The following is a 26,782-nucleotide window of genomic DNA, read 5'->3' as shown; positions in this document are numbered from 1 at the left end:
GTATAATATTGATAGTGTAAGAAAGAAATGTGCCGTTGTTGGCTCACATTTTCAGCATAATGAATAGTTAATTTTGCAACCCTCAATGCGCCCCCCTGCAGTATGCTGCTAGCGACAGTGGAGATGAAAAGGTTGTAACTCCGATACCTCAAAAATGTGACTCAGGTCCCTTTCTGCAATAAGCCATTCATATATATATTTATTTGTTTTAATTAAACTGTTCACATATTTTTTGGGTTGTTTACTAAAAAAAAGCCTATCTATATATATAAAAAAACCATGTATGGATGTATGGTGCCAAAAAAAGCAATTTTAATGTTTTTTTTTTAAAAAAAATTGATTTAAATAAAAAAAAATTATCAAAAAGATTTTTTACAAATAAAAATCATGACTTTTATCCACCCTGATTGAAAAGAAACGAATATCTTCAGTAATTCTAAAAATAATGTTAGGATCTATCTAAAAAGTCTAGTTACAGAGGAAATTTTATATATTGTTTCAGGTGTCAACTGCAGTGCTGTATGAATGTTTGGGTTCTTCAGTTGCAGTTCATGGTTTTCTCATGAAACCAAGTGTGTCTGAGGGGCGTGAAGGAGTGCAAAAGCAAGCAGAGTTTAGCATCAATGTGGTGAGTTATGATACAGTTTCTAGACACAGAACTATGACTGTGTGAAATTAGTTTTGAGCACCATGACAGTTCTTCCATTTCATGACAACTTTTTTTAAAATTTAAGCAACCAATGGTCTGTAAGGGAGAATTTGCACAGATCAGAACGAGAACGAGCCAATGAGCAGCAGCGTTTCACACCATAGCAGCGTGACAAGCCTACATTTGACTGGTGAAATTCTCAAGCGACACGTGTCACCTGAATTCTCCCTAAGTTGAGAACCTGGACAGAACCACATGAGAAGCCAGTAAGTGCTGCTTCTGAAATCAATTTTTTATTTGCATTATATTGAACAAACTTGCAGGTTTAAAACATATAATTTTATTACATTTTGTTTGTATTTTATATACAAATAAGAAAATATAATCGTCCAAAAACGAATTATAATATTTTACATAATCACTGTTAAATAACAGTTAAACAACCTATGTGCCACAAATCATAAAGACCACAGACTTTCTTACATTCATTAATTTAGTCCGACGTACTACGTTCATATGTTTACATTACTATTAAGTGATTTTCAGGTATAGTGCACAAAACAGTCTTAAGTTTTACTCAACTCACTATTGCAGTGTGCATTCATAAGAAGCAAAATCTTAGTCAATCTATGACAATTTTCTTCTATTCGGTGAGGAAGTCTTCAACAAGTTTGTTAAAATCATCAGCATACTTCACATGCAGATTATGTTTTCCTTCTTCCATTACATGGAGCCTACAACATTTAGAAAATTACAAATAAATAAATTTACACACATACACACTCAAAACGAAATCACAAATTAAAATATACAACATGTTTTTATTTTTATCTTCATGGCAAAAAGTAGGTTGAAAATTTAGTTCCTTACATTAAATCATAAGAATTTTGTGTCATCTGTGAAACAGCAGTGATCGAATTCGAATTCGGCCGGTATGGCATACCAGTAGTAATTTAAGATGCAAAAAAGCATTCCGGCAGTATTTTTTAAAAATGGCACTTATTTATTGGAGCTGATCCCACGAGTAGCTTCGCAATGGCCAACAGTGTACTCACTCATTTCTCTCTCTCTCTCTCTCTCTCTCTCTGTTTCTTTCTTTCTTTCTTGCACGTTTTTGTACTGTACAGCACAGATTAGGTACATGAATACCTATTTACTAAAATATGACATGTCCGTCACTCATATTATGCAGCTTGTCTTAGGAACATCTGCAGTAGTGAGGGGTAAATGCGTGACAAAAATAAAGTAGGAGTGCACTTTGTGGTGATAAAAGAGGGGTCTCCTTTATCACACAACGCAAGGACAACCTTGCATTCTGTTGTCAGATTAAAAGTTCAAAGCAACTACGGGGAAAGGGAATGCAGTGGCGCAACTACAGGGGGGTGGAATGGGCATTGCCCATCACCAACCTTGGATGGAAATTAATTCTGGGGAGAGAGGGGCAAGGGAAGCAAACACTGAGATAAAATAAATCAAGACTAGTAGAATCTAAGAGTAGCAGGACAAATGGATACACAAGATGGAATTTACTTTTCACGTCTTTCTTGCATTATTTCTTCCAGATGGGTAAGAGGACCTGCAGGGCAATTTCCCCCTCGATATCAAACTTTGTACAAAAAAAAATTCATTTCGTAAAATTTTCTTGATCGTTTCGCTCGCAATTTCTCCTTTCTTACAGTCTTGTTACTTTCAGAACAGTAACTAGGGGGCAGCAGGAGTTGGCCCTGGGCGCCAAACTATTTAAATGAAAAAAAAAATTGTAAATGAGAATGCCATAGCATCCCATGAAATACTTGGTGCCATAATAAGTCAATATTATTTTCAGTTTGCAAAAATTTGGATCTAAAAATTTTCTTGCTTGCTTCGCTCGCAATTTTATTGTTTTCTGAAATGCATTTTAAATTACGAGAGAGAGAAGTTATAAGTACTAAGTACTTCAGACTTTTGCTGCTAAACAGTTTTGCCTTGAATGGATGAACACAATTGTTTGGAGGAAAAGGAGCACGACATATTCGTTATGGTGCACCTTTGTTGCCGCATTATATATACACACATATATACGTATATATACACCCTCGTCAATACAATGAAACTAAGAACAGTGATATAAAGCAGTGACGTGCACTGAGGAGTAGCTAGTCTAGCAGAGATAGATCAATCTATCTCACATCTTGAATTATATTCAAATCACAATATTTATTGTCTTGTTAAAGCCACAGTTCATATGCAGCACTTTCTTATCCATGCGCTTCTCGTTCATCAATGTGATCCGCGGGCAAAGCTGGCTGGATACCTTAGATCGCTCTTCCACCGCCTGACCAGTTTCCAGGTAGAAACAGCCGCTCGAAGGAAATGGAAGATTTCTACCTCTACCTCCCTTGCCCCCTCACCCCCCGCTGCAATGGTTGAAAGCCCAGGCTTTCAGGTCCCCCAGTCTATCTCCTATAGGACAGATAGGAGATTGGTTTGTCATAGATTTTTTTGTAAATCCTCTAAATAACTCAGGGTAAAATTTTCGGCAGTACTTATGTTCTCTGTATTTACACAACCTTTTACACGTTGTACAATATGTATGTATAACATGGGATGTAGTTTTATTATTTATGAAATGGGAACATGTTATGTGCAGACAATGTTATGCTTTTTTTACCGATATGGAATATATAATGATTAAATTACAAATATGTTCTCAGGCTCTCTCTCACTCTCGTTTTAGTAGTGTTTTATTTAAATATACTACTCTTGGCCTCTAACAGTCATAAGTACAGATGTATTTATTTGGGCAAGAGAACACGCGTTCATATTGTTGTTGGTTTGGTATATTTTACTTCGCTTTTCTGATACATTTGGTTATCGCGAAAATGAGGATGAGTGATGATATGAAATTGATGAAGGGACCTCATATGAACAATCCAGGCCAGGATTCGAACCCGTGATGAGTGCGCATTCTTGTCCTATGTGTTGCAGTGAATAATGAAATAATTTGGAATGAAAAATGTATCTCAGAACTCAAAAAGTCAAATGAATATCATTGAAGAAACTGCCAAAAGGAGTGTTGTGTTTTGTTACCTGTTTTGTTTCTGTGCACAAAGTGTACTTAAAACACCAAATCAACCAACCGTGGGGGAGTCGTTATCACAGCTCGCTACGACACCAGGAGTTCAGGGTTCGAACCCTGACTGAACATGGGTGTTCTTTGTGTTTGTCCCTTCATTAATTTTATCGCATCATCTTCGCAATTAACCAAATGTGACAAAAAAGCGATGCTAAGTAACAAAAATCAAATCAAATCATTGATTGATTGCTCGATTTGGTTTATTTTACTTCGCTTTTCTGCCACTTTTGGTACGATAAAATTGATGAAGGGGGACAAAGAATCCCCATGGCCAAGCCGAGATTCGAACCCAGGATCTCTGGCTTAGAGTCAAATCAAATCTTTTTTTATTTTCGAATGTGAGTGGGGGTTACGTGTACTTTTTTTTAGTACTCATTCATCATTTTGCAATCTTTTCCTCTTATTGACATTCTTCTCTTTTTTAGGAATACTGGGCCCTAAAGGGGAGAGGGGTTTGACTCACACCAACCCCCCCCCCCCCTTGAGCACGCCACTGACTGCTACCCCAAGTGTCGACGTCACTGCACGTCACTGATATAGAGTGAGGGTCTGCGCACGCACACCTATGCTGTAAATGTATTATTTATGCTAACAGAAGTAAACCTAACAACTTAGTCATTTAGCCTAACAATGAAAGTATTCCCCGGTGACATCAGAATGCAAGGTTGTCCTCACGTTGTGCAATAAGGGAGACCCGTAAAAGAGAGAGAATTAGAATCGATGTATTATTTAAGCAATCACACACAAAAAACGATTGTGTCGAAAGATAGGTCTGTGAATTCGAGCATACTGGTAGTAATTTATTTCCAATTCGGCCACTGGTGAACAGTATATACAGGGTTTTATCAAACAATACCAACAAACACCAACTTCCGTGACAGAGTGGTTATTACAGTGTTCTATGATACCAGAGGTTCTGGGTTTGAATCCTGGCCTGAGCATGGGTGTTCTTCTTCAATTTCATCATATCATCGCTCATCATCATCTTCGCAATTAGCAGAAAAGTGAAGTAAAATAAACCAACGCAATACATCAAACACCAACAAACATGCACAGCCTGCAGAGGACATCAGGACTAAACTTTTCTTTGTAACATTAGCTCACTGAGGCTTCATTCCAACCCTTCGGACCCTTCAAAGACACTACTATTTATCTTGTATGTATACAGCTTTGCTTGCAACCATTGGAGGTTAATGGTGTGAGCCTATGGGTGTGCATCTCAGCCTCTAATCAATGTCTTGTGTTCTAGTGACAATGCCAAGGGGTTCAGTGGCACCAACTTAGGACCTATGGGTCTCAAGCCTATCCAATAATTTGTCTGTTATGTATATTCTTTTTAAAATAAAGTACCTGTGCTTAAGAAAAGAAAATGTTTCATCATGATGCACCTAAAGAATTCTCACAACTTAACTACTGACTGAGTGTTAACAAAATATTTGTTAAAGATGTGTTATCTTTCTAATATGATACATTTCAGTGTCCTATACTAAAGTCGGGCCACGATAAGAAGAGGTGTGCAATCAGAACGCAGAACGTGACCAAATTCTGTCTCCTCGTTGGCTGCCATGTGGCTGGGGGTTTTCTGCGTTGCCACATTCGCACAAACAGGTGGGCAGGCTAATCAGCTGTTGGCAAGCCCAGGAAAAAATAAAACGTCATGCGAAATTAAGCACGTACGTATCAGTATGCTAATATATGTTATTTCCGTCATAAAGTGATAAATTAACGAATCTAGAAGTTTGAATCTGAAGTTTCTTGTAGGTTAACGTTAACTTCCTGTGTGAATTTTATTTTCTGGCAAGAATGAAATATTTTCTCTTCCTGCCCTACACAGCAACCAAAAACCTTCACTGAAAGAACCTCTGTTGTGTTTTTATTATGGTACATTGCAAGCATCAGCTACCGGAATCTTTTTACTTATGTTGTATTGTATTACAATTACCTACAAAAGAAAATGTGTCTTGTGTTACAAACAACTGTGGCAAATCGTTCTCCTTTGATTACATGCCGCCTCTCTTTGCCTTCTTTGTCACACCGCGGCATTCATCTTTTTCGCAACTCGATACGACCGCAGCTATGCCCGCCTATTGTTTTTGTATACGAAACTCACCCTTTGTTTTGTAAAGACATGGAATTTATACTTCTGTGACATTGAAGGGGTCCGCCGTATAACGTTGTAAGCGCCAACTTTTCCAATGTGGAGATTTTGTGGCAAAAACGGAGTATGCGACATTCCCCACCATGTGGTAAATTTAGATTGATGATATATTAGGTTGGTAGCACTGCAAACCTAAGTGAGAAGCGCGGGAATTCGGCTCTTGTCGCCGGAAGAACGTTGTATGCGCCAAACCGAGCCAAACAATGGACGCTGTGTCGGGCGTTACTCTGTCACCGGGTGATCAAAAACTCATAAATAATGGTAAAAAACGGAAAGTTAATGTTTCGCATTGGGAGGATAAGAAGAGGAAAGCTTTGAGAGATGCTGGCATGCCATATGTAACAAAGAAGAAAAAAACTGTACCCGGAAAACTGCCGCCAGAAGAGGTGAGTAGAATAACGTTGTAACCACCACTTGTTGCAATACGTTTACGTATTGCGGGGTTCTGATCGTATTTGTCAGTGTTACCCTTGAATAATGTAGAGTCCGTAGACAAAATTGTAAGTATGCCTGTCTGTCGGCATCCCATTTTTTATTCCGGAACCATACAACCGAGCAAGCCTAAAATTGCCACGATTCTTATTTGTACCTGCCTACAACCAGGGAAAACTTGTTTGGGCAAAATATTTTTGCACCAATTTTGTATGTCATTTTTGTTTTATGGCTTTGGATGTCCAAGTGAAAGGGTAACGCTCCTTATTACGAATATGTATTTATATTTTGGTTCAAATTTCAACGTTACATTTTAGTGAAGATTAGTAGTTATATTGAAATATAAATAGCAGTATGTTGATTTAGAAATCGTTATCAGGCCAAATAATGTGAATACGCCTTTGTGTCTATTTAAATACTACCATCACTGCTTACTCTAATATTATAATATTGTATTTGTTTTTCAGGGGAGAGTTTGCTCTTGTCAATTCGAATGTGAAGACGTTGATCATGCGGAAATGTTGCAGCACTTTCACGACTTCTATAAACTGGATTACAACAAGCAAACAACATTTTTGGCTCAATCATGCATCAAGGTAGTCGATATTACTCGCAGACGGGTAAGTGAAGATATTTCTAGAAGACATTGCACTGTAGAGTATTATCTTCCAAGGAAGGAAAGTAATGTACGAATATGTCAAAAAATGTTATGCAACATTTTAAAGATCACACCTCGCCGTGTACAGATACTTCTTGATAAAATAAAGTTTGATAAAGCTTTGACTGATAACCGAGGGTTACACGGGAAACAAGCAAAGACATCGGATGAGACTAGGGAGCTTATTAAACATCATATTTCCTCATTCCCACGGCAGGAAAATCATTATTCAAGGCATGAGAGTAAAATACAATGTTTGGATGCAGGGCTAAATGTAAGGAAAATGTGGGAACTTTTTTGCATTAAACATCCTGAAGTTAAAGTAAAGCTTCATCTGTACCGTGACATTTTCAATTCTGATTTTAAACTAAGATTTGGTCTGCCCCGGTCCGATACTTGTGCATATTGTGACCGCTTGCACGTTCGTATGATTTCAACCAACAATGAAGCGGAAATGAGACAAATTGCAAATGAAAGTAACCTTCATCACATGAGGGCAGATCTTGCTTATAAGTCACTGTCAGAAGACACGAAAAATGCCAAGGAACATGCAGAAAACATTGTTTTATGTGTTGACCTGCAGCAGGTTTTATTTTGTCCAAATCTGACCCATAATAACGTATTTTATCAAAGGCAGTTGACCTGTTTCAATCTTGCTGTCCACAATCAGGGTAACAATAAAGCTATGATGTTTTTTTGGGACGAGACCATAGCCAAGCGAGGGTCAGCAGAGATATCATCATGTATCCTGAAGTATATACAACTACATTTTTCCATACTGAGAAAAGGTGAAACACGCAAATTGACGTTGTGGTCTGACAGATGTGTTGGGCAAAACAACAACTGGCGCATGATAGCTTTAATGCAACACGTGGTAGTAAATGAGTACTTTTCGACTGTTGAGCAAAAGTTTATGACTACTGGCCACAGTTTTCTCCCCTGTGATAGGGATTTTGCCGTTATTGAAAGAGCAAAAAAGGGGAAAAAAGTGTATGTCCCATTTCAATGGGTAGAAGTTATTGCTAATGCTAGGAGTTCCAACCCGTTCGACGTATATGTCATGTGTACAGATGATTTCAAAAACTTGGACATCGTTTTGCATTCATTGGTCACCAAATCATATAATATTACAGACCATGTATGGTACCAAATCGTCAATGATAACCCGACAACATTACGTGGAAGAACATCCCACAACGTTCTACAACCATGGAAAACACACTGTTTGACCAAACAATCCAAAGGGCCAGCCAAGAGAAATCTTCCCCCAGTAAAAGTGGCTGCTTTTCCCAACCTGTACGAAGGTCGTCTCCCTATAAAGGCTGCCAAAAAGAAAGATTTGGATGATATGTGTCAGTATCTTCCACGAGAATTTGTTTCCTTTTACCAAGAACTTGAAGTTGAGTAATGGAAATGTTAACCCACAAGAAAATGTATTATCCTCATTTAACATTATGTTATACTTTTGTAAACCATTTTTGTACTTTTATCTACTATTGCTTTACTTGTATCATAAAATGAGGTATTGACAGGAACACTGTGGTACGTTTTTCATTCCTGCCCCGTCCCTAGTTAAGCGACACAAGCTAGTTCGGGGTATAACGTTGTAAGTGCCAGTCGCTTACAACGTTGTTACCTCATTACATGGTGTAAAAAGCTCTCTAACGCATTAATGGCTTATTGCAATGAATTTTTCTTTTGGTTTTATGTTTATTTCAATACGAACTATACATTCTAGCTGAAAAAAGTTCGAAACAAACGCCCATGTATTCTACAAATGTTTTTGCTCATTTCTGAAAAATCACTTTTTTGTCACTTACAACGTTATACGGCGGACCCCTTCGACATTGTTGAGCTTCAGAACGTACAAATGAAATGTATTTCTTAAAAATTAGGGTGAATTAAGTATAAACAAAAAAACAGAATTTCCAGACCTGAGTTACTGTATTATGGAGAAGAACTTATCAAGAACAAATCAATTGTGTGTGAATGATTGATTGAGTTGGTGTTTTAAAGTGCACTTTATGCACACTACAACTAATCTGGAATGGACCTACAGTTGGAAATGGGATCCGAACCACTATGTGCCTTGACAGGGTATTGAACCCAGGACTACTTGATTAAAAGGCGACGGTGCTTACCCTACCAGTGTACCATCGGGGAGGCACATGTGGGTGTGTGAGGTGAGATAATTTGGGAAGCTACCAATTACTTTCTTTCTTCTTTCCGACATTGCAGTGCAATTTCTCCAAACAACTCTTACAAACATACACACAAACCCCCGCTCACGCACAAAAGTATTCAATACAGAAATCGGACTGAATATTAAAAAAATGCACTTCACTCAGCCAAAAGCTCTCCACCTATTAACGTTGTTCCTTCAAATATGAACAGAGTTGGACTGAGAACAATGGAAGTGTCCCGTTGTTATATGTTTAACCAGATGTTTAATCCTACACGTGTTTCTGTGGGCTCGCGAAAATCCTGAAGTAAGTCAATCCGGCAACAGCGTGTCGCTACCAGAGCGGGTGGTTCCACGCCGGTTGCTAGCGAGTCCCAACTGTAATCCATAGTCAAATATTTCCTTAGGAAAGTATGGAAGGAAAGGGCTAATAATCAGTAGCTACTAAAAACCCTCAAAATAGGCAACAAAAAAATCACCAAAAAGTTCAATAGGCACTAAAAGTCAGATTTTCCATAATTTTCCTGAAATAGGCTGAAAAAGGAGTTGTCTTCGAAATAGGCACTTATGACTAAATTAGGCAAAAAAACACTATAAAATTCATGTATTCCTTTCAGAAATGGCCTGAAGTGTATTTTAAATGTAAATGGCTGACCAAAGAACAAAATAAGAATTTTAGGGCAAAATCCATGGTGCAACAGCCAATGAGGGCAGGGCCTACCTACCAACTGCCAGCCTCGTTCCCACCAGATGTGGGCGATCATCAAACCAGTTACAGGGTGACGTGTTGACAGCATGTAGAATACCAAGTCGTCGTCGTGGTAGGTTTCTGTGACCAGGTTACGGAAGTTATTCGTAGCTCCACAATTTCCTCACGATGGTGAGTGGCCATTGGTCCCATACATAGGTCAAAATCTCAGGAGAAAAGTTGTTATGCTTTCCCCAGGAGACTCGGACCTGCGCATGTTCCATAGCTGAAGCCCTTAGAGCGCACAGCTACGGTGTGGGACTATTGCATACAATAAAACAAATCTCTGAGTTAACCCACACAACACTTTTCAAAAGTTGGCACCACTGAAAAGGTTTACTCTCTTGTTTCTCACGCACACAACCTACCTAGAATTCTTAATATTCTTATGAAGATAGTGTGGGTGCTCATTTGCAACCATTGCATCTTTCTTCCCATGGATTATGAAGGTCGGACAAGTTATTTTGGCTAGTTCCCCTTTGCAGATGTCTCCGTCGTGGGTGTGGTACAGCCTCAGGAAGGCATCTACCCAGTCGCTCCATGTCTTCCTGAAGTACTCTTCTCCGTATAAAGCGATCATCGGAGCCCTCATCCTCTCTGACCAGTTGCTTATGTCCCTGATTTCTAGAAGAAAAAAAAACACATTATGAACGAGACACAAACCTTCTCTCAACTTAAGATAATCTACACCATGGATTTATCCAAATTTTTCATCTTGGAAGGAGGCATATTTAAAGACGTGTAAGGGTAAATTTAGAGCTAAAATGATCCTTAACACGTTAAATGCAATGCGAGTTGTATTTAACTCATGCTAGTTTTATCCCGGGGCCTCATGAAGCATATTTAACTCACATGTCTCTATACTTTGGGAGCCTCATGGTGCACAGGCAACTCTCACTACTATGCTATAACATGCATGTTACATGAAGAGTGGCCCCGTGGACAAAATTTTGCAGATGGTTCATGAAATCTTATTTAGTGATGGTGTTATTGTTACAATTAATACAAACAATTTAAAAAGCGTGAATAGATATACATTAACTTAATTTATATTTGGGTATTTTTGCCTTTAAATTTCACTAAAATCTGAGAAGTAAACAAAAAAAATATTTCACTCATGATCTGTTTTCAGGTTTTTCCGACTATGCATTTGGCCTTGAATTATTGCTGGCCAGCTCCTCGAACAATATTGATATAATAGTATATGGCAGTGTCATGTTTGAAAAAAAAAAACAATAACAATGCTACGAGCCAAATATAACTCATGTGGTATGCAGCATAAAAACTGATTCTAGCAGTGCAAGATTTACATACGACTCGTGCACATAAAATAATTAAAAATAACAATTTTTCATCTAATCATGAAGAAAGAAACATATTGCTTTCAACATTTTTATTATATTCTCACAATAAAACTTTTTTTTTCTATTGTGACAATCAAGGTGTTAACTATACCTTATGTGAAAAATTTCAGGAAATTTCAGAGAGGGTGGTAATTTTCAAATTTCAGAGGGGGTGGAAATTATTTTACAACTTCTGAATTTATTCCAAGACACCCTCCTCCTCTCTCAACTAATGCCATTGAACAAGCAAATAAACCGTGTCAAATTTCAATGCAATCCAACAATTGAAAGGCGAAGTGCAGAACACTTGAAGGTTTAAAATTCTTATTTCTTTCAAAGAAGTAATTCCGATACACGAACATGATTAAGTATTTATTTTTACTAAAAAAATAATTGAAAATCCATTACACGAAAAGCTAGCTAATTTTTCCTCCAGTTGTTTCAATCACACACAGAGAAAATGTATTCGGATATCAAAATAATTTTTTGGAGCATGCAGTTTTATCTACTTCTATATACTTTCATCAAATGAAAATTAATCACATACTTTCATAGATTTCTAACTCTTCTTTAATTATATAGGCATTCGATCCCCATACAACAAGCTTATGAACCAAGGATGGATACTTTGCAGCTAAGATGGTTGCTGTTATGCCACCATCACTCCAACCCAGCAGAGAAAACTTTTTGAAATCCAAAGCCTGTAAAGAGGAAAAAAAAAAAGAACATCTGTTTGCAACACTTTCACATAATGCACTATTTTCACTTAATAACGAATCAAACCCATCCGCATACCTAGCCGTCAAATCATTGGTACGATTGAAAATTCACTTGCAATACATAGCTGTCATTTTAACAGGTTTCGGAATTCATCTCTATAACTCCTTTCTTTCTTGCCAATAGATGGCATAGGTTGTATGATCTGTCGAATGTGTGACCTGTAAGAATGCGCTGATATACCGTATATCTCTGAATGCAAGACGACTCCGAAACCAAAGAGACCCCCCTTTTTTTTTCAACAAGGGATTACAGAAAAACTATTTTCAAAACTTACAAATGGTTACCTTATTACAAGTAACTGAAGGGGACAATGAAAATACAGGTTCACACGAAATAAAATCAGATACAGACATCCCACATCCACACAACAATGCTGGTGTGGCAGAGGTAGAGTTGGAGCTTAATGAAAGTTCGTGGTTCTGTTCAGCAAAGAAAAGAAGATGCTGCGAAAGCAAGACGACCCCATACTTCTGGGCACGAAATTGCAGCAAAAAAACTCATCTTGGATAAAGAAATATACGGTATATTTCATACCCATGTAAGCTGTTATTCTTCAGTAAACAAACCTTTTGTTAAGTCTTGCGAATATGTCTGGGAAAACAGTTTCATACAAAGCAGGTCTATTAGGTGACTTTCTATTCGTTTTTCAGTGTCTATGTTGACAAATGCTAATAGTCTTCCACTGTAACATCCTAAATTTAATTTAAATCAGTTGAATAGTTAAGGAATTTAAAGTATAAAAAAAAAGGAATTTAAATGGTTAATAGAATTTACCACATCCTTGAAGAGAGACAGTTTGAAGTTCTAGTTCTTTCAACTTTTTTATCTCCATTCATATAAAATCTAATTTGCCCAAGTTCTAAGCAGGCCCGTAGCCAGGCAGGGGCCAGGGGGGCTGAGCCCCTCCTCCCCCTGGAACTACCGTCAGCCCCCCTGGAACTGCCATCAGCCCCCCTTTACATTAGGTAAACTACAGGGTGTCCCACAAACGGTGCAACTGGGAATTAAGAGTGGCGTTACTTTGTAACCGAAACCTGTACATACATAAGTCATACACCAAATGTTAGCCCTGTCCAAGTAGATATTTTTAAACATAGAAACAACAAACGGGGTGCAGTGTTGTTAATGCAGTGTTGCCAAATGTAAGTGAAAGTGTAAATTTATTTTTCCACAAAGCATGGAAAATTGCATGTCAAACATTTGTACGGAAATTTGGATGTCAATTTCCACCTTGGGTAGGTGGACTATTTCGCCATCTATAGTTCAGAGAAGAAAACCGATCGTTTTCGCGTATAGCCAATCCTGAAATGCCTCGTAAAGGCGCATTGGTCCAAATGGGTGTTTTAAAAAAATTATGAGGTACAGTGGCAACATTGTTGATGTTTGAAGGCAACAAAAGGTGTGTTTAGTGATGGTCTATGACATGGAAATACTGAAAACGGGAAAAAAAGAAAATGAAAATTATGGTGAAAAAAGTGTTACTTACCTACTCCTGGCAACCATGCAATGCGATAAGAGCGCCCACCGAACGAGAACAAAAGAATCAGTTAGTTGTGTACTCAGAACTGTTTGAGCCGTGCATTTCGCATTGTTCGTAGGGGAAGATTAGAATTGTTCTGTGAAATGAAGTGCTCTTTGGAAGAGGGGGTGTTCATTGTGGAACATTATTTTTGTTCAAAATCGTACGCTAGTGTAAAAACTGTGTTTCGCGAGAAATATCCGAATAACAGTGTTCCAGAAAATTCGACGATATATCGACTTGTTTCCAGATTTCATGAAACAGGATCAGTTAATGACAAACCCTACCACAGACAACCACCAGTTTTGACACAAGGTGTGCTGCAGGATGTGGAGCAGAGAATATCACAATCTCCCAGGAAATCTGTTCGTAAACTTGCTGCACAGTCAGGTGTATCAAAAACAACAACTCACCGAGCGTTAAAACAATTGCACCTACGTGCATATAAGGTACAGGCTGCGCAAGAACTGAAGGAAGCAGACAAAGGTGCACGTGTAAGATACTGCCAGTGGTTTAGAAATTTTATTAGAGACAATGGTGTGAATATTTTGGATAAGGTTTTTGGTTTATGGCCCAGTCGCTCCCCGGATCTGACGTCCCCAGATTTTTTTCTGTGGGGTTATTTGAAACAAACAGTTTACATTAATAACCCAAGAACACTTGATGATCTAAAAATAAACATTTGCACAGCCATCAACAATATAAACCAATCAACCTTGCATAAAGTTGCTTCCAACATGATAAAACGTGTTGATGAATGCCTCAGGGAAAATGGTTGTCATTTTCAACATCTTTTGTAAAGCTACACTGCCTGTTACGCACATTGCATGGTTGCCAGGAGTAGGTAAGTAACACTTTTTTCACCATAATTTTCATTTTCTTTTTTTCCTGTTTCCAGTATTTCCATGTCATAGACCATCACTAAACACACCTTTTGTTGCCTTCAAACATCAACAGTGTTGCCACTGTACCTCATACTTTTTTAAAACACCCATTTAGACCGGTACGCCTTTACGAGGCATTTCAGGATTGGCTATACGCGAAAACGATCGGTTTTCTTCTCTGAACTATAGATGGCGAAATAGTCCACCTACCCAAGGCGGAAATTGACGTCCAAATTTCCGTACAAATGTTTGACATGCAATTTTCCATGCCTTGTGGAAAAATAAAACTGCATGAACAACACTGCACCCCGTTTGTTGTTTCTATGTTAAAAATATCTACTTGGACAGGGCTAACATTTGGTGTATGACTTATGTATGTACAGGTTTTGGTTACAAAGTAACGCCACTCTTAATTCCCAGTTGCGCCGTTCGTGGGACACCCTGTATTTTGCATAATTTGTTTGCAGTGAAGAATGAAAATGTAGACAACTTTAAGGATAAATCCACAGAATATGAACAGTACCTATTACATTCGCTCATTTTGTTTATGAGCAGAAGTAGCTGCAAGTATTTAGAATATTCTCTAGACTTCAGAAAGTTTTTCATAGGGGAGCTTCTTTATCTGTACCTCCCATTCAGACAGAAATCTGTGACTTTGATGTCCTCATGCAAGTTCCCTCCGCATGTGCGTCAAAGGTCAACAACAGCTAAGTTTTAGGAAGGAAGGGGAGTTAATGGCTTCGGCCAGGGGTGGAATATACTGTAGGCACTGTGATTAAATATTGTGCGTTTTTTGTGTGTGATATACATATCTGTATCATCTAAAATAGTATGGGGTGTGTAAGGGATAATTTCAGTATCAGTCAATTAACACTTCAAGAGATGTTTTAAAAGATGTAGAAAAATGTAGTATTTGTGTAGGATATGATATTTATAACTATATGAGAACCCCCCCCCCACACACACACATAAAATTTACGTAATTTAATTTTTGTTTAAAAAATGGACTTGGTTTACAAAGCCCCCCTGATAACCCCTGAGCCCCCCCCCCCTCCCTGGAGATCAATTCTAGCTCCGGGTGGTTTAAAGTGATATAATTAACCTTTGGAGGATGGCTGATTTCAAACAAAACCACCACCACGTGGCAGCATTGAACATGCCATTTCTTGAAAACTACATACAATACTTCAGTTCTGTGTTTTTTTTTGTCATTTATATTTCAGCCAATCCATGAGTTCCGGGTGCGACAATCACACACACTTCAAGTCTACGTATTTGAAAAACATGAATGATGAACTTATAGTGGGACAAACATAATGATACACATTTGCTCGATCAAGGTTTGAACCTGGAACCTTTGGCTTCACATGCCTTGAAAGTTTTTCAGTGCACACCTTGTACATTTACAGCCAAAGTTTTAAACTCATACATTTACCAGTGTTACAGATATTTTGAATCCCACTTACAAACCGTACCTGCATTAATTCAGCTGCGTACTTTGCATCCTGGTGGAAAAAGTCATCAGGAAACTGACGATCGGGTGGGCGACTTCTCCCATATCCTGGTGGGTCCCAGGCTACTACCGTGAACTTCTCTCGATTCAATTTCTCTACCTGAGGTTGAAAATCAGTCCAGATGGATCCTGAAAAATCAAATGGGAGGGTGTATGAACCTAGGCTGTGCCAGAATTTCAAATCTTGGGATACATAAATTACTGCAAGATGTGCAACATTTATATCAAAATAACAGGGTCTTTTATATATTTATGTTTATACCAAGTGATTCAGATTATTACTAAAAAACCTAAACTCTATGGCACAACAGCACTTTGAGAGTCAAGTTTGGTACCCTTGACCCTCTGTACCCCCTAGATAAAGTGAAATATCTTGCATGGTTTATGAAGATTTTGTTGTTTATGAATGTTCTCAGTTGATTTTAGCTCTTGGAAATGTGTTATTGTGAAGTAAAGTATGTCTGTTACCTTAGCATTTTACTTTACTGTGAACCAGAAATGATAAATAGTGATAAACTATGCACCAGTAAAACAGAAAGTAAAATTCGTGTGGGTATTTATGTGTCTGACAAATTTACAATTCATGTTGGGTTAAAACAAGGAGATGCATTATCTCTATTGCTCTTTAATTTTGCCTTAGAATATGCTGTTAGGAAGGTAAAAGAAACTAAAGAAGGACTAAAATTAAATGGTGTGACTCAGTTGTTAGCATATGCAGATGATGTAGACATATTACGCGATGATATAAATACAATTAAGAATAATGCTAAAATATTTTTCAAAACTCCTAAAGAGATAGGTTTTGAAGTTTACAAAGAGAAAACTAAATATATGCTTACAGGCAGAAACCAAGTGTTAGGTAATAATCAAAATACTTAGGAGTAATATTAACAAATGGAAATTATATTAAAGAGGAAATAAAAAGTAGGCTTAATTCAGGAAATGCATGTTACTTCTCTCTTCATAAACTTTTGTCTTCTCGTTTAATATCTAAGAAACTAAAAGTTAAAATATACAAAACAGTAATTTTGCCTGTAGTATTATATGGGTGTGAAACTTGGTCCCTTACATTGAAAGAGGAACATAAATTGAGAGTATTTGAAAATAACATCCTTAGGAAAATCTTTGGACCTAAAAGGGATGAGGAGACAGGTGAGTGGAGAAGGTTACATAATTTAGAACTACATAATTTGTATTCATGTCCAGATATTATTAGAATAATTAAATCAAGAAGACTTAGGTTGGCATGCCATTTGGCAAGAATGGGAGAGGATAGAGGATTTTTCAGGATTCTTGTTGGGAAACCTGATGGTAAGGGACCTGTAGGAAGGCCAAGACGAAGATGGAGGGACAACGTTGAGATGGACCTAAAGGAAATCGGTAGGGATGGAAAAGAGTATATATATCTTGCTCAGGATAGGGACAGATGGAACGCCTGTGTTGCTGCAGCCATGAACCTTCGGGTTTAAGAAGGCTAGAGAGTTAGTTAGTTAGTGAACTAGAACAGCCCGAAGGCTTCGTGCAAGTGAATATAGCACCCAAAACGACTTTTCACAACAGCAGCTATAATTTTATGTAGTTAGGTTAGGATTGTTAGGTTTGGTACTGACTGTTATTTTCCGCGTGTTCTTTCGCTATTTTAGTATACATACAAACAGTTTTTACTAACAAAAAGCAGCGACAGTACTCCGAATTTGCAGGTTCTAACTTATGTGGGCCATTCTTTGGCATCAATATATCCGTTACTAACTCTGGAACATCTTTTTCATTACGTAAAACATTGAAATCTGTCGATTAAAAGAAAATTTAACATAATTCTCAAGGGGGTACAGTGGGTAAATGGGCCCCCAAGTTCTATCAAGTCCTATTGCTACTGTTTTTTGGCTTTCAAGACCACAGTATGCTACTTTTTCTTTTCCACATTCTCCTCACGATGCTGGGTCAACGCTGAAATGTTTTGACTTCCCATTGGGAATTGAACCTGGGACTGCTCACACCAAAGGCAAAAGTGCTAACCATTTGGCCACATGGGAGCGATTTCATATTATTATTACTATAGTGGAATCTTTTTGCAGTTAAAAATTACACTTACATTTGCTGTCACACCTACACACAATAACAATGTATTGTTAATATGATAATAGTGTATAACTAAAAATGTTTATAATGAAAAAGAGTATAATATAGGCATACATCATAGATATGCCTGTCTGCTAATTGAGCTGGACTGACACAATTTTACACTTTGGATATGTTTATTGCCACAGACAGTGGTGTCCTCAAGGGGGGGTTGGTGGGGGTCACAACCAGGGCTCGAAAAATCTTCTTCAGAGCTAGGCGCCAGCTCTGAATATCAGGTGCCAGGAAACTACCTACTAGCAATTGTGCATACTACGGTGTTTCAAAAATCGCGCAACCCAAACTTTAAAAATATATATCTTGAAATCCGTAAGAGTTTTCTGCATTATAAAGCCTCATCCATTGAGATATTTTTCAATGCTAAAAAATTATCAGTTTACGTCACACAGAAAATTAGATAAATTAATAACTGGCAGAAGGCAGCGTTAAATTTTTTCCACAAATGCATTTTTGAGTGAGAAAAATATGTAAGAAATTATCAAAGGGTCATAATTAGATGTCTGATGCCATGTCAATCTGTCATTTGCGACCAATATTGATCATGTGCAGCATTTGATTAATTTTTGACTAGCGATTTTATGGGTTGAATGAAAAGTGCCATTTATGGGGCATATCCTCCGTAAATGGCAACACTAGCAGGTTAAAATTTTGTCAACAGACGCACGCAACATGTCCTTAAATATTGACCATACTCCATGACACAGGTTAGGTGGCAGAACAGCCTCAGGCTGAATCTCGCACGCAAATAAAGAATCTTCAAAATTTCGTATATGTTACAGCAAAAGATCACAGTCACCGGGTTGAAAATTTTAGTTGCCATGGCGACCGGGATTTTTCGAGCCCTGGTCATAACCTTCCCCCATTTTAGTCCTAAAAAAAAGAACATCAAAGATAGGAAAATATGCCAATATTAAGGCTGAACTACCAAAAAAGTGTAAGAAACCCCTACCTTTTGAAAATCCTGGGCATGCCACTGGATATTAAATAAATGGTAAATGTCTGTTATATCGGAGACACATTTATATCGGATATTTTCAGTTTTAAATGGTTCGAACTTACCAATTGTGTATTGCGGAACATAGTTGAAGGTGCCATTATGCTTTTTACACGAAAATAACTTCGATTTTTCACATTACGAGTAATTCTTTTGGGTCCTTTCTTCCGTTGCGGAACATACAATATGGTGCGCACAGCTGTGGATTACCGCACGTCGTGCTTGTGTTTTGTTGATTTGGAGTGGGTATGCAGTGTTTCAACCTTCTTAACCGAAAAATACCTATTTTCGTGTTCATTATGTCATCACAAACCATTGACGGATAGCCCCAAAGACCATTCACTATAGCCCAAAAACCATTGGCGGATAGCCCCAAAAACCATTCATGATAGCCCCAAAGACTATTCACGATAGCCCCACGAACCATTTTCGGCAAGGTTAGGTTGGGTTAGGTTAGGGAAGCATAGTTAAAAAAATAAAAAAAAATCTGGTAAAAAATGCACGTTTGGAAACACTGTCAAGACCGCGTGACTTTCGACGCTCGCGCCATCTGCAGGTACATAATGGAAACAACGGCATAATGTTGTCGCTTTGCACAAAATGCAAGTTTATTATATTAGAAGTGCTTATTTTTTGGTGTGCAGCTTTCTACGGTGAGAAAATGCCTCCACGAACTTTCAAACTACTACAGAAACTCATTTCCGTAAGTAGTTTCTTCTGTAAAAATGAAGAAATGTGTCTCCGATATAACAGACATTTACCAAATAAATTAAACAAACAAGTAAACTGTTGCAATGACACTGAGCCAACATAAATAAATCTTAGATTCTACCAGAAAGACATTATAAAATCCTTCTTAAAAACCACACAAAAATGATGAGACACTCTTTGTGTGTTTTTTTTTTATCAAGAATGTTGCTGGCACATGACATAAAAAGTTTTTTGATGTCATTACAAAATATGTAAGTGAGCAACCACTGATAAGAAAATGTTCAAAAACTTTTTTTGTTATAAAGACCACCAACCATTTTTAGCTCATTTCGAAACTTATGAAAAAATCAGAGTAGCTTACACTAAAAATCATAGCCTGAGATTATTTCTAATCCTGTTTGATCTGGTATATTTTAACAGCAGCTCTATTTCCTATGGCTTGACTGCATGGATATTTCTCCTTACCTAAAGCACCCGGTAGACAGAGGACAGCATGAGGACCATTTCCAACTTTAACGTAATTCAGTTTCACGCCAGCAACATTGGCTTTTTGTTCTTGAACACTGAAAGCAAACAGAAGTAATTATTTATTGTTAAAATTCACTAGTAATGGAGTGCAAGCAGGGTGTGAAATCACTGCAGATTGGTGGGGGGAAGAAGCAGAAAGAGACACACAAACACACAATATATACATATATTAAATATATGTCAATTATTAAATTATCAAATTATATTATAAAATATACAATATATTATATCGATTGTCTTTCATTCAAAATGTAATTGCAAATTGAAGATTTTAATGTACTACTGATGCTATGAACAATGATTTGCGTAAGGGAAGAGGGGTAAAAATTAAGAGACATTAAGAAGATAATAGTTTTCTGCATAAAATTCACATATAAATGCTATTATGTGTTTTATTAATACATTTATATACTTTGTGGTTGCTAATGAAAGGTGATGAGAAATGGAGAAGAAATAACAAGTCGGTCTACGAGGGTGAATCAAATATCAACGAGCCTTGATTGGCTAAGCGTCGGAATGGGTAGAAGGGTGTGATTGGGCATGTGCGGCCGGTAGGTGGGGCTGTCGTGAGTCAGGAACCAGAACAGCTGGCGTGTCGCATGCTTCGTTTAGTAGCTCTCACGATGAGTGAGCAGTGTGTGCCAGTGTCTGTTGCGCAATGCATAATCATCAAGTTCCTCACCCAGGAAAACGTCAAACCGGCCGAAATTTGCCGGAGACTGCAGGCCCAGTTTGGGAATGGTACCCTCTCGTGGGCAAGAGTGAAGGTGTGGTGTAAGGAATTCTAGCAAGGTTGTGAACGTGTTGCAAAAGAAGTGCACCCCCATCGTCCTCGCACCAGTGTGACGAATGACAACATGGCTCGTGTTTGTGAGCTTGTCGAACAGGATCGCCGAGTCACTGTGAAGCAAATTGTGGCAGAACTTGGTGTGAGCTATGGAAGTGTCCAATCAATCATCACAAAGCACTTGGGCTTCCGCAAAATCACAGCTCAGTGGGTTCCCAAGCTGCTGAATGTTGCTCAAAAAGATGACCGAGTTTGCATTGCTCGCAAGCTTCACACTCATTTTGACATGGAAGGGGAAGCATTTTTGCATCGCATCATTACCTGTGACGAGACATGGGTGCATCATTACACCCCTGCATCCAAGCATGCCAGCATGGAGTGGAGGAGGAAAGGCGAAGGAAACCCCGTGAAGGCCAAAGTTCGGTTGTCTGCGGGGAAGGTGTTGGCCACGGTGTTTTGGGACTGGAGGGGGATCCTACTGGTGGGTTTCTTACACGAACGTCGGACCATCAATGCACCCTACTACTGCAGCCTCCTGGATCAAGTTAAGGTGCAGTATCAACACAAACGACGAGGCTGTCCCATCCGCCAGGTCTTGTTCCTCCACGACAACGCCAGACCCCATACAGCAGGTGTTACGTGGCAGAAACTGGTGGAAATGCACTGGGAACTGCTTCCGCATCCACCATACAGCCCAGACCTTTCACCATGTGATTTTCACCTGTTCGGACCCCTCAAAGAAGCACTTGGGGGCGAGCGATTTGCGACCAAGGACCAGGTGGAAACCTTTGTGTGCAACTGGTTGGCTACCCGCCCAGCTTCATTCTACGAGAACGGCATCAAGAACCTACCACAACGATGGGAAAAATGTATCACTAAGGGTGGAGACTATGTAGAAAAATAGGATGTGTTTCCTTCAATACATTTTGTTTTTCCGCACAAGGCTCGTTCATATTTGATTCACCCTCGTAATTACTGTGTTCTGGGGATTGATGGGTTTAGTGTTCTAAGAGATGAGGCTCTTAGTTGTCCGTTTTTTTCTTTTTGTATGTTTTCAATATTATTCCAGTCAAATATATTTGAATCCCAAACTAATTGTTTATGTTCGATGTTAAAACAAAAACTCTCCCCCCCAGAACAATTTGGTGGTGGTGGTGGGGTGGATTTCAAGACAAGAACGTTGGTGCCATACTTAATGTGTGGGTATATAAGACCATAATATATGCTTGTTTTGATTTCTGGTATGTTATATTTTGAGAGAAATTTAAGTAAGAAGGAAATTTGACGATATTTTGTTACAGATACTGTCTATATGTTCATCCCATGCAAGTTTACTATATATTGTTACCCCTAGAAATTTCACTGAATGTTCTGATTCAAGATTTACATCATGTATGCAAGTTGTCTGTGCTTCATATTCAACTTTAGATCCAGAATTAAAGGTTAAAAATTTAGTCTTGCCATTATTTGTCAGTAGTTCATTAGAATGGAGATACTGCACTAGCTTTTGACAGATCTAGAAAGATTGTATTTGCCACTTCACGCCTTTCTAATAATTCCGTTACATACTCAATAAATTGACCTAAAGCCGCATTTACTGATTTATTCTTTTGGAATCCATGTTGAGAATTGTTTATTATGTCATATTTATTACAGAATTTTATTATATTATTTGAGACAATTTTCTCTATAATTTTTTAATGTCGATGTCAAGGTTATAGGCCTATAATTTTTTTCATCTGTTTTTGAGTCTTTTTTATGTATGGGTATTATCAAACTATTTTTTTAGTACATTTGGAAATATTCCAGTTCTAATAGATGTATTTACCGCATGCAATAACAGTTCAACTATGCATGGGGCACAGTATTTTACTAGTTGTGGTGACCATTCATCAGGCCCAGCAGATTGTTTGCTCTTTATGCTTTTTATAACATACTGTAGTTCACTTATGTTTACTTCTGGTAGATATATACGGTTTGTAATATATTTACACAATGTTTTTGAAACATTATTTGAGAATTGATTTATATTAGGCTCTGTTTTAGTTGAGTTTATGAAGTAGTTATTGAATATATTACAAATATCCACTGGATTTGATACTTCCACTCCTTCTTTTTCTAGTATTATATTTTCATTATTATTTTTTGTGTTTGCATTCCTCTGTTGGTTCACAATATTCCATATTGTTTTCTGCATTTACAATCTGTTTACAAAGAATATTTGTTTTGTTTAGTTTAACCTCATTTTTGTACTTTTTGTTTAATTATTTATATTTCTGTGAATGAATTACTAATTTTGCTTTCTTAAATTTGTCATATTCTTCTCTCATTTTTTTTAATTCTATAAGTTCGTTACTTACAGGCATTTTGTTATTTCTATAGTTTTGTTTCACTTTTACTATTGGGCAAGCTATATTAAGGTAGTGTGTCAGGTGGGAAATTTACCAATATACCTCTTTCTGTAATAAAAACATTAAATGCTGTAGATTTTGTTCCTTCATTTGTCTTTTTTCCCTTACAAAGCTATAATTGTCCTTCATTATATTTGTATTAATTTGGACTATCTGGCCAGCATGATCTGAGATTAAGGTGTGTAATACTTCAGCATTAATACTATTAGTTTAGAGGTTTCTATAAAATTAAAACTATACTTGTTCAGTTGTAGGAAGCGGCAACAGTGGCTAAACCTAGTGAAATGCTGACTCCACAAGTAGTCTCACTTGAAAATCTTTTTTGAAAACCATGTATGCACATGCAAAGAAAGAACATACTTCAGAAATACCATGGAAAGCTAACATATTTATGCAAACAAGCATTTCTGAAGGAAACTGATATTTCTTTGGTTTGAAAATTATGTGTGTGTACGTGTAAAGATGAAAGGAAGAGTGGAGAAAAGCTGAGGTAACATTACTTAACCTACCTAACATGTAAATATATTAGCAGGGGAATATATATATAAAAAATTAAATACATTTCAACCTTGCAGAAAACATGAACATACTTGGGTACCCATACTTGTGTAGATCTCAGCAGATTTAATCAGTATCCTAGTCAAAAAAAATATCACTTATTGTAAAACAGACACCTGGAAAAAAAAACAAAAAACATTTGGTATCCCTTGGCCTTCTGCACCACCTTGAGAGAGTGAAATATCTTGCATGGTTCATGTTTTCAGTTGCTTTTGGCTCCCGGAGATGTGTTATTGTGAAGCAAAGTATGTATGTTACGTTACCCAGAACCAGAATAGGCTGAAGGCTTCGCAAAAGTGAATACAGAACATAACATGACATTCCACAAAGGCACCTATAATTTTACGCCGTTACGTTAGGAATGTTAGGTTTGGACATGATAGCAATGTCTGATATGTTTTTTCGCTATTTTAGTTTTCATACAAACTTATTTTACAGAAAGCGGCGAAAGAACTCCGATCGTACATTGGAATCAAATATCTCCGTTATTACTATTTTCCGCGCGCTAGAACCAATTTTATATTACGTAAAACATCGAAATCTGCCGATTAGAAAAAATCGATGTAATTGTCAAGGGCCGACAATGATGACTGGTAATTACATAAGATTGATAAATTTACGGTAACTGTCTGGTATAGCCTGAACGGATTTCTTCAAATTTACAGGAGAAACTACTTACTGAAATCACTTTCTGTATCATTGTCGAGGTTCTTCAAGGTATTTTCTTTCGCGGAGACTAAAAACTTCACCATAGAATGCTGCAGAACAATAAACAATCAGTTGTTACGTAAGGAACTTGCATCGGTACCACTTTACTATACCTGAGACGGATTCCTTCAAATTTACAGGAGAAAGTACTTACGGAATTAATTTTCTGGAGTGTTGTTGATGTTCCGGAATGTAGTTTTGGTCCATTTTAATGCGAATCCATGTGGTTTTATACGAAAATCTATTTCCGACGCGCTATTGCTGCTGCCGTCATTTGCTTTCTGCAAGAGAGCACAATACGCGATATTGCTGCTGCTACAAGCCGATGTTGTCCGTATATGCTAAACTGAACGAAAGGAGTGTTAATGGAACCTAACCTAACAGGCCTAACCTAACGTAGTAGGCATACCTCGTCCCCGAAAGTAAGTAAAAAAGTCAATTTAAAATTCCTAAAGTGTTTTTAATTTTTAAAAGATTATTTCCGATGCGCTATTGCTGCTGCTAAAAGCCGATGTTGTCCGTATATGCTAAATTGAATGAAAGGAGTGCTAATGGAACCTAACCTAACAGGCCTAACCTAACCTAGTAGGCATACCTCGTCCCCGTAAGTAAGTAAAAGAGTCAATTTAAAATTCCTAATGTGCTTTCAATCTTTTTAAAAAAATTTAAACTGCTTGCCTTACCTAACCTAACATAACATCAATCGTTTGTTCCTGAGGAGTTTTTTTTTAAATTTTGTAATTTTTTTTTATTTGAGCATACTAGAAATCCGGCTCGATAGTAGGTATTTTTCGGTAAAGGAGCTTGCGAACGATCAACGTTAAGCTATCCCCATGTTGTGTGTGGAAATAAACAAGAACAGTAAGTACTCGTAAATGTAAGAAATATACATTATTTTGGTTACAACTTCCATTATTTCACCTAAATAAGTGTTCCGGAATGCAGAATAGTACGTTAGCAATGTAAAAAAGTGTGAAAGAAATCATTCCAAGGTGTCTCAGGTATAGTAAAGTAGTACCCTTGCATCTTCTGTAACATTAGGCTGTTGTTTCCATTATGTTCGTGCAAATGGTACGAGCGTCAAAAGTCACGCGGTCTCGGCAGTGTTTCCAAACGTGCCCTTTTTTTACGAGAATTTTTAAATTTTTTTTTTAACTATGCTTACCTAACCTAAACAAACCTAACCTAACCTTGCCGGGAATGGTCCGTGGGGCTATCGTGGATGGTTTTTGGGGCTATCGTGAATGGTTTTTGGGGTCATCCATCAATGGTTTATGATGACATAATAAACACGAAAGTAGATATTTTTCGGTTAAGAAGGTTGAAACACTCCATACCCACTCCAAATCGACAAAACACAAGCACGACTGCACGCCATATTGTCTGTTAAGGAAGACAAATAATGATTGTAATATGAAAAGTTGACATTATTTTATGGGAAAAGACATAACTTCACCTTAAAGAATTTTCCGCAATGCAGAATATGTAAGTATCAATGCTAAAATTAAGGAAATAAACGAGTGAGAGGTGTTCGGGCCTTATTGAAGAAGTACCAAATTTACAATCAAAATTATACATATGTTCGGACTCGAACACGGTGATTTCCTGAGTCGACCACTCAACGTGCTCGTCCTCCGAGAAGGCTTTTACGTGTTCAACTATTGCAATTATGCACTTTTTATAGCTAACCTCGGTGTCATTACTGTCCTTAATTGAAGCGAATAACATTTCACAACAAGTGCTCGACTTCTAGCAGTGAATATATGCCTTCCTGTGGATGTTACCAATGAACTGGCCAGCTTCACACAAATAGTCATTTTCTTTAATTAAAAAAAAAAAAAAGAGACAGGGAGAGACGAAAGTTTCGTGGGTATCAAATTATTGGTTGCGAACTTGCGATTATCACCGAAAAGCAAAGAGAATGGGATTCCGCAAAGCTGGCCGTCAGGCCATGATACAACCACA

The 26,782-nt window shown here is 37.6% G+C and overlaps 1 protein-coding gene across 1 annotated transcript; it reads right to left on the bottom strand.

Moving 5' to 3' along the window:
• Window positions 1-827: 827 nt before the first annotated feature.
• LOC145980087 (serine hydrolase BPHL-like) lies at window positions 828-26,782 on the bottom strand. The gene is made up of 6 exons (XM_083113085.1): window positions 26,507-26,782; window positions 20,291-20,388; window positions 15,944-16,110; window positions 11,833-11,986; window positions 10,311-10,566; window positions 828-1,383 (listed from the first exon to the last, which is right to left on the bottom strand). Exons 1-6 carry the CDS (start codon window positions 26,632-26,634, stop codon window positions 1,293-1,295), a joined length of 894 nt encoding a protein of 297 aa, XP_082969211.1. The 5' UTR covers window positions 26,635-26,782; the 3' UTR covers window positions 828-1,292.

The sequence above is a fragment of the Lepisma saccharinum genome, chromosome 27, assembly GCF_977018435.1.
Source record: "Lepisma saccharinum chromosome 27, izLepSacc3.1, whole genome shotgun sequence".
NCBI classification, from domain to species: domain Eukaryota; kingdom Metazoa; phylum Arthropoda; class Insecta; order Zygentoma; family Lepismatidae; genus Lepisma; species Lepisma saccharinum.
The sequence above is the reverse complement of the archived record's forward strand: the minus strand, read 5'-3'. Positions and strand labels throughout refer to the sequence as shown.

Bases quoted from the DNA above. Each gene is read 5' to 3' on its own strand.
- LOC145980087 (XM_083113085.1), bottom strand. From the start codon at position 26,634: ATGACTATTTGTGTGAAGCTGGCCAGTTCATTGGTAACATCCACAGGA. The intron at 11,987-15,943 runs GTACGGTTTGTA...TCCTCTTTACAG, and splicing joins ACGCAGCTGAATTAATGCAG to GCTTTGGATTTCAAAAAGTT. The intron at 10,567-11,832 runs GTATGTGATTAA...TTTTTCTTCTAG, and splicing joins AGAGTTAGAAATCTATGAAA to AAATCAGGGACATAAGCAAC.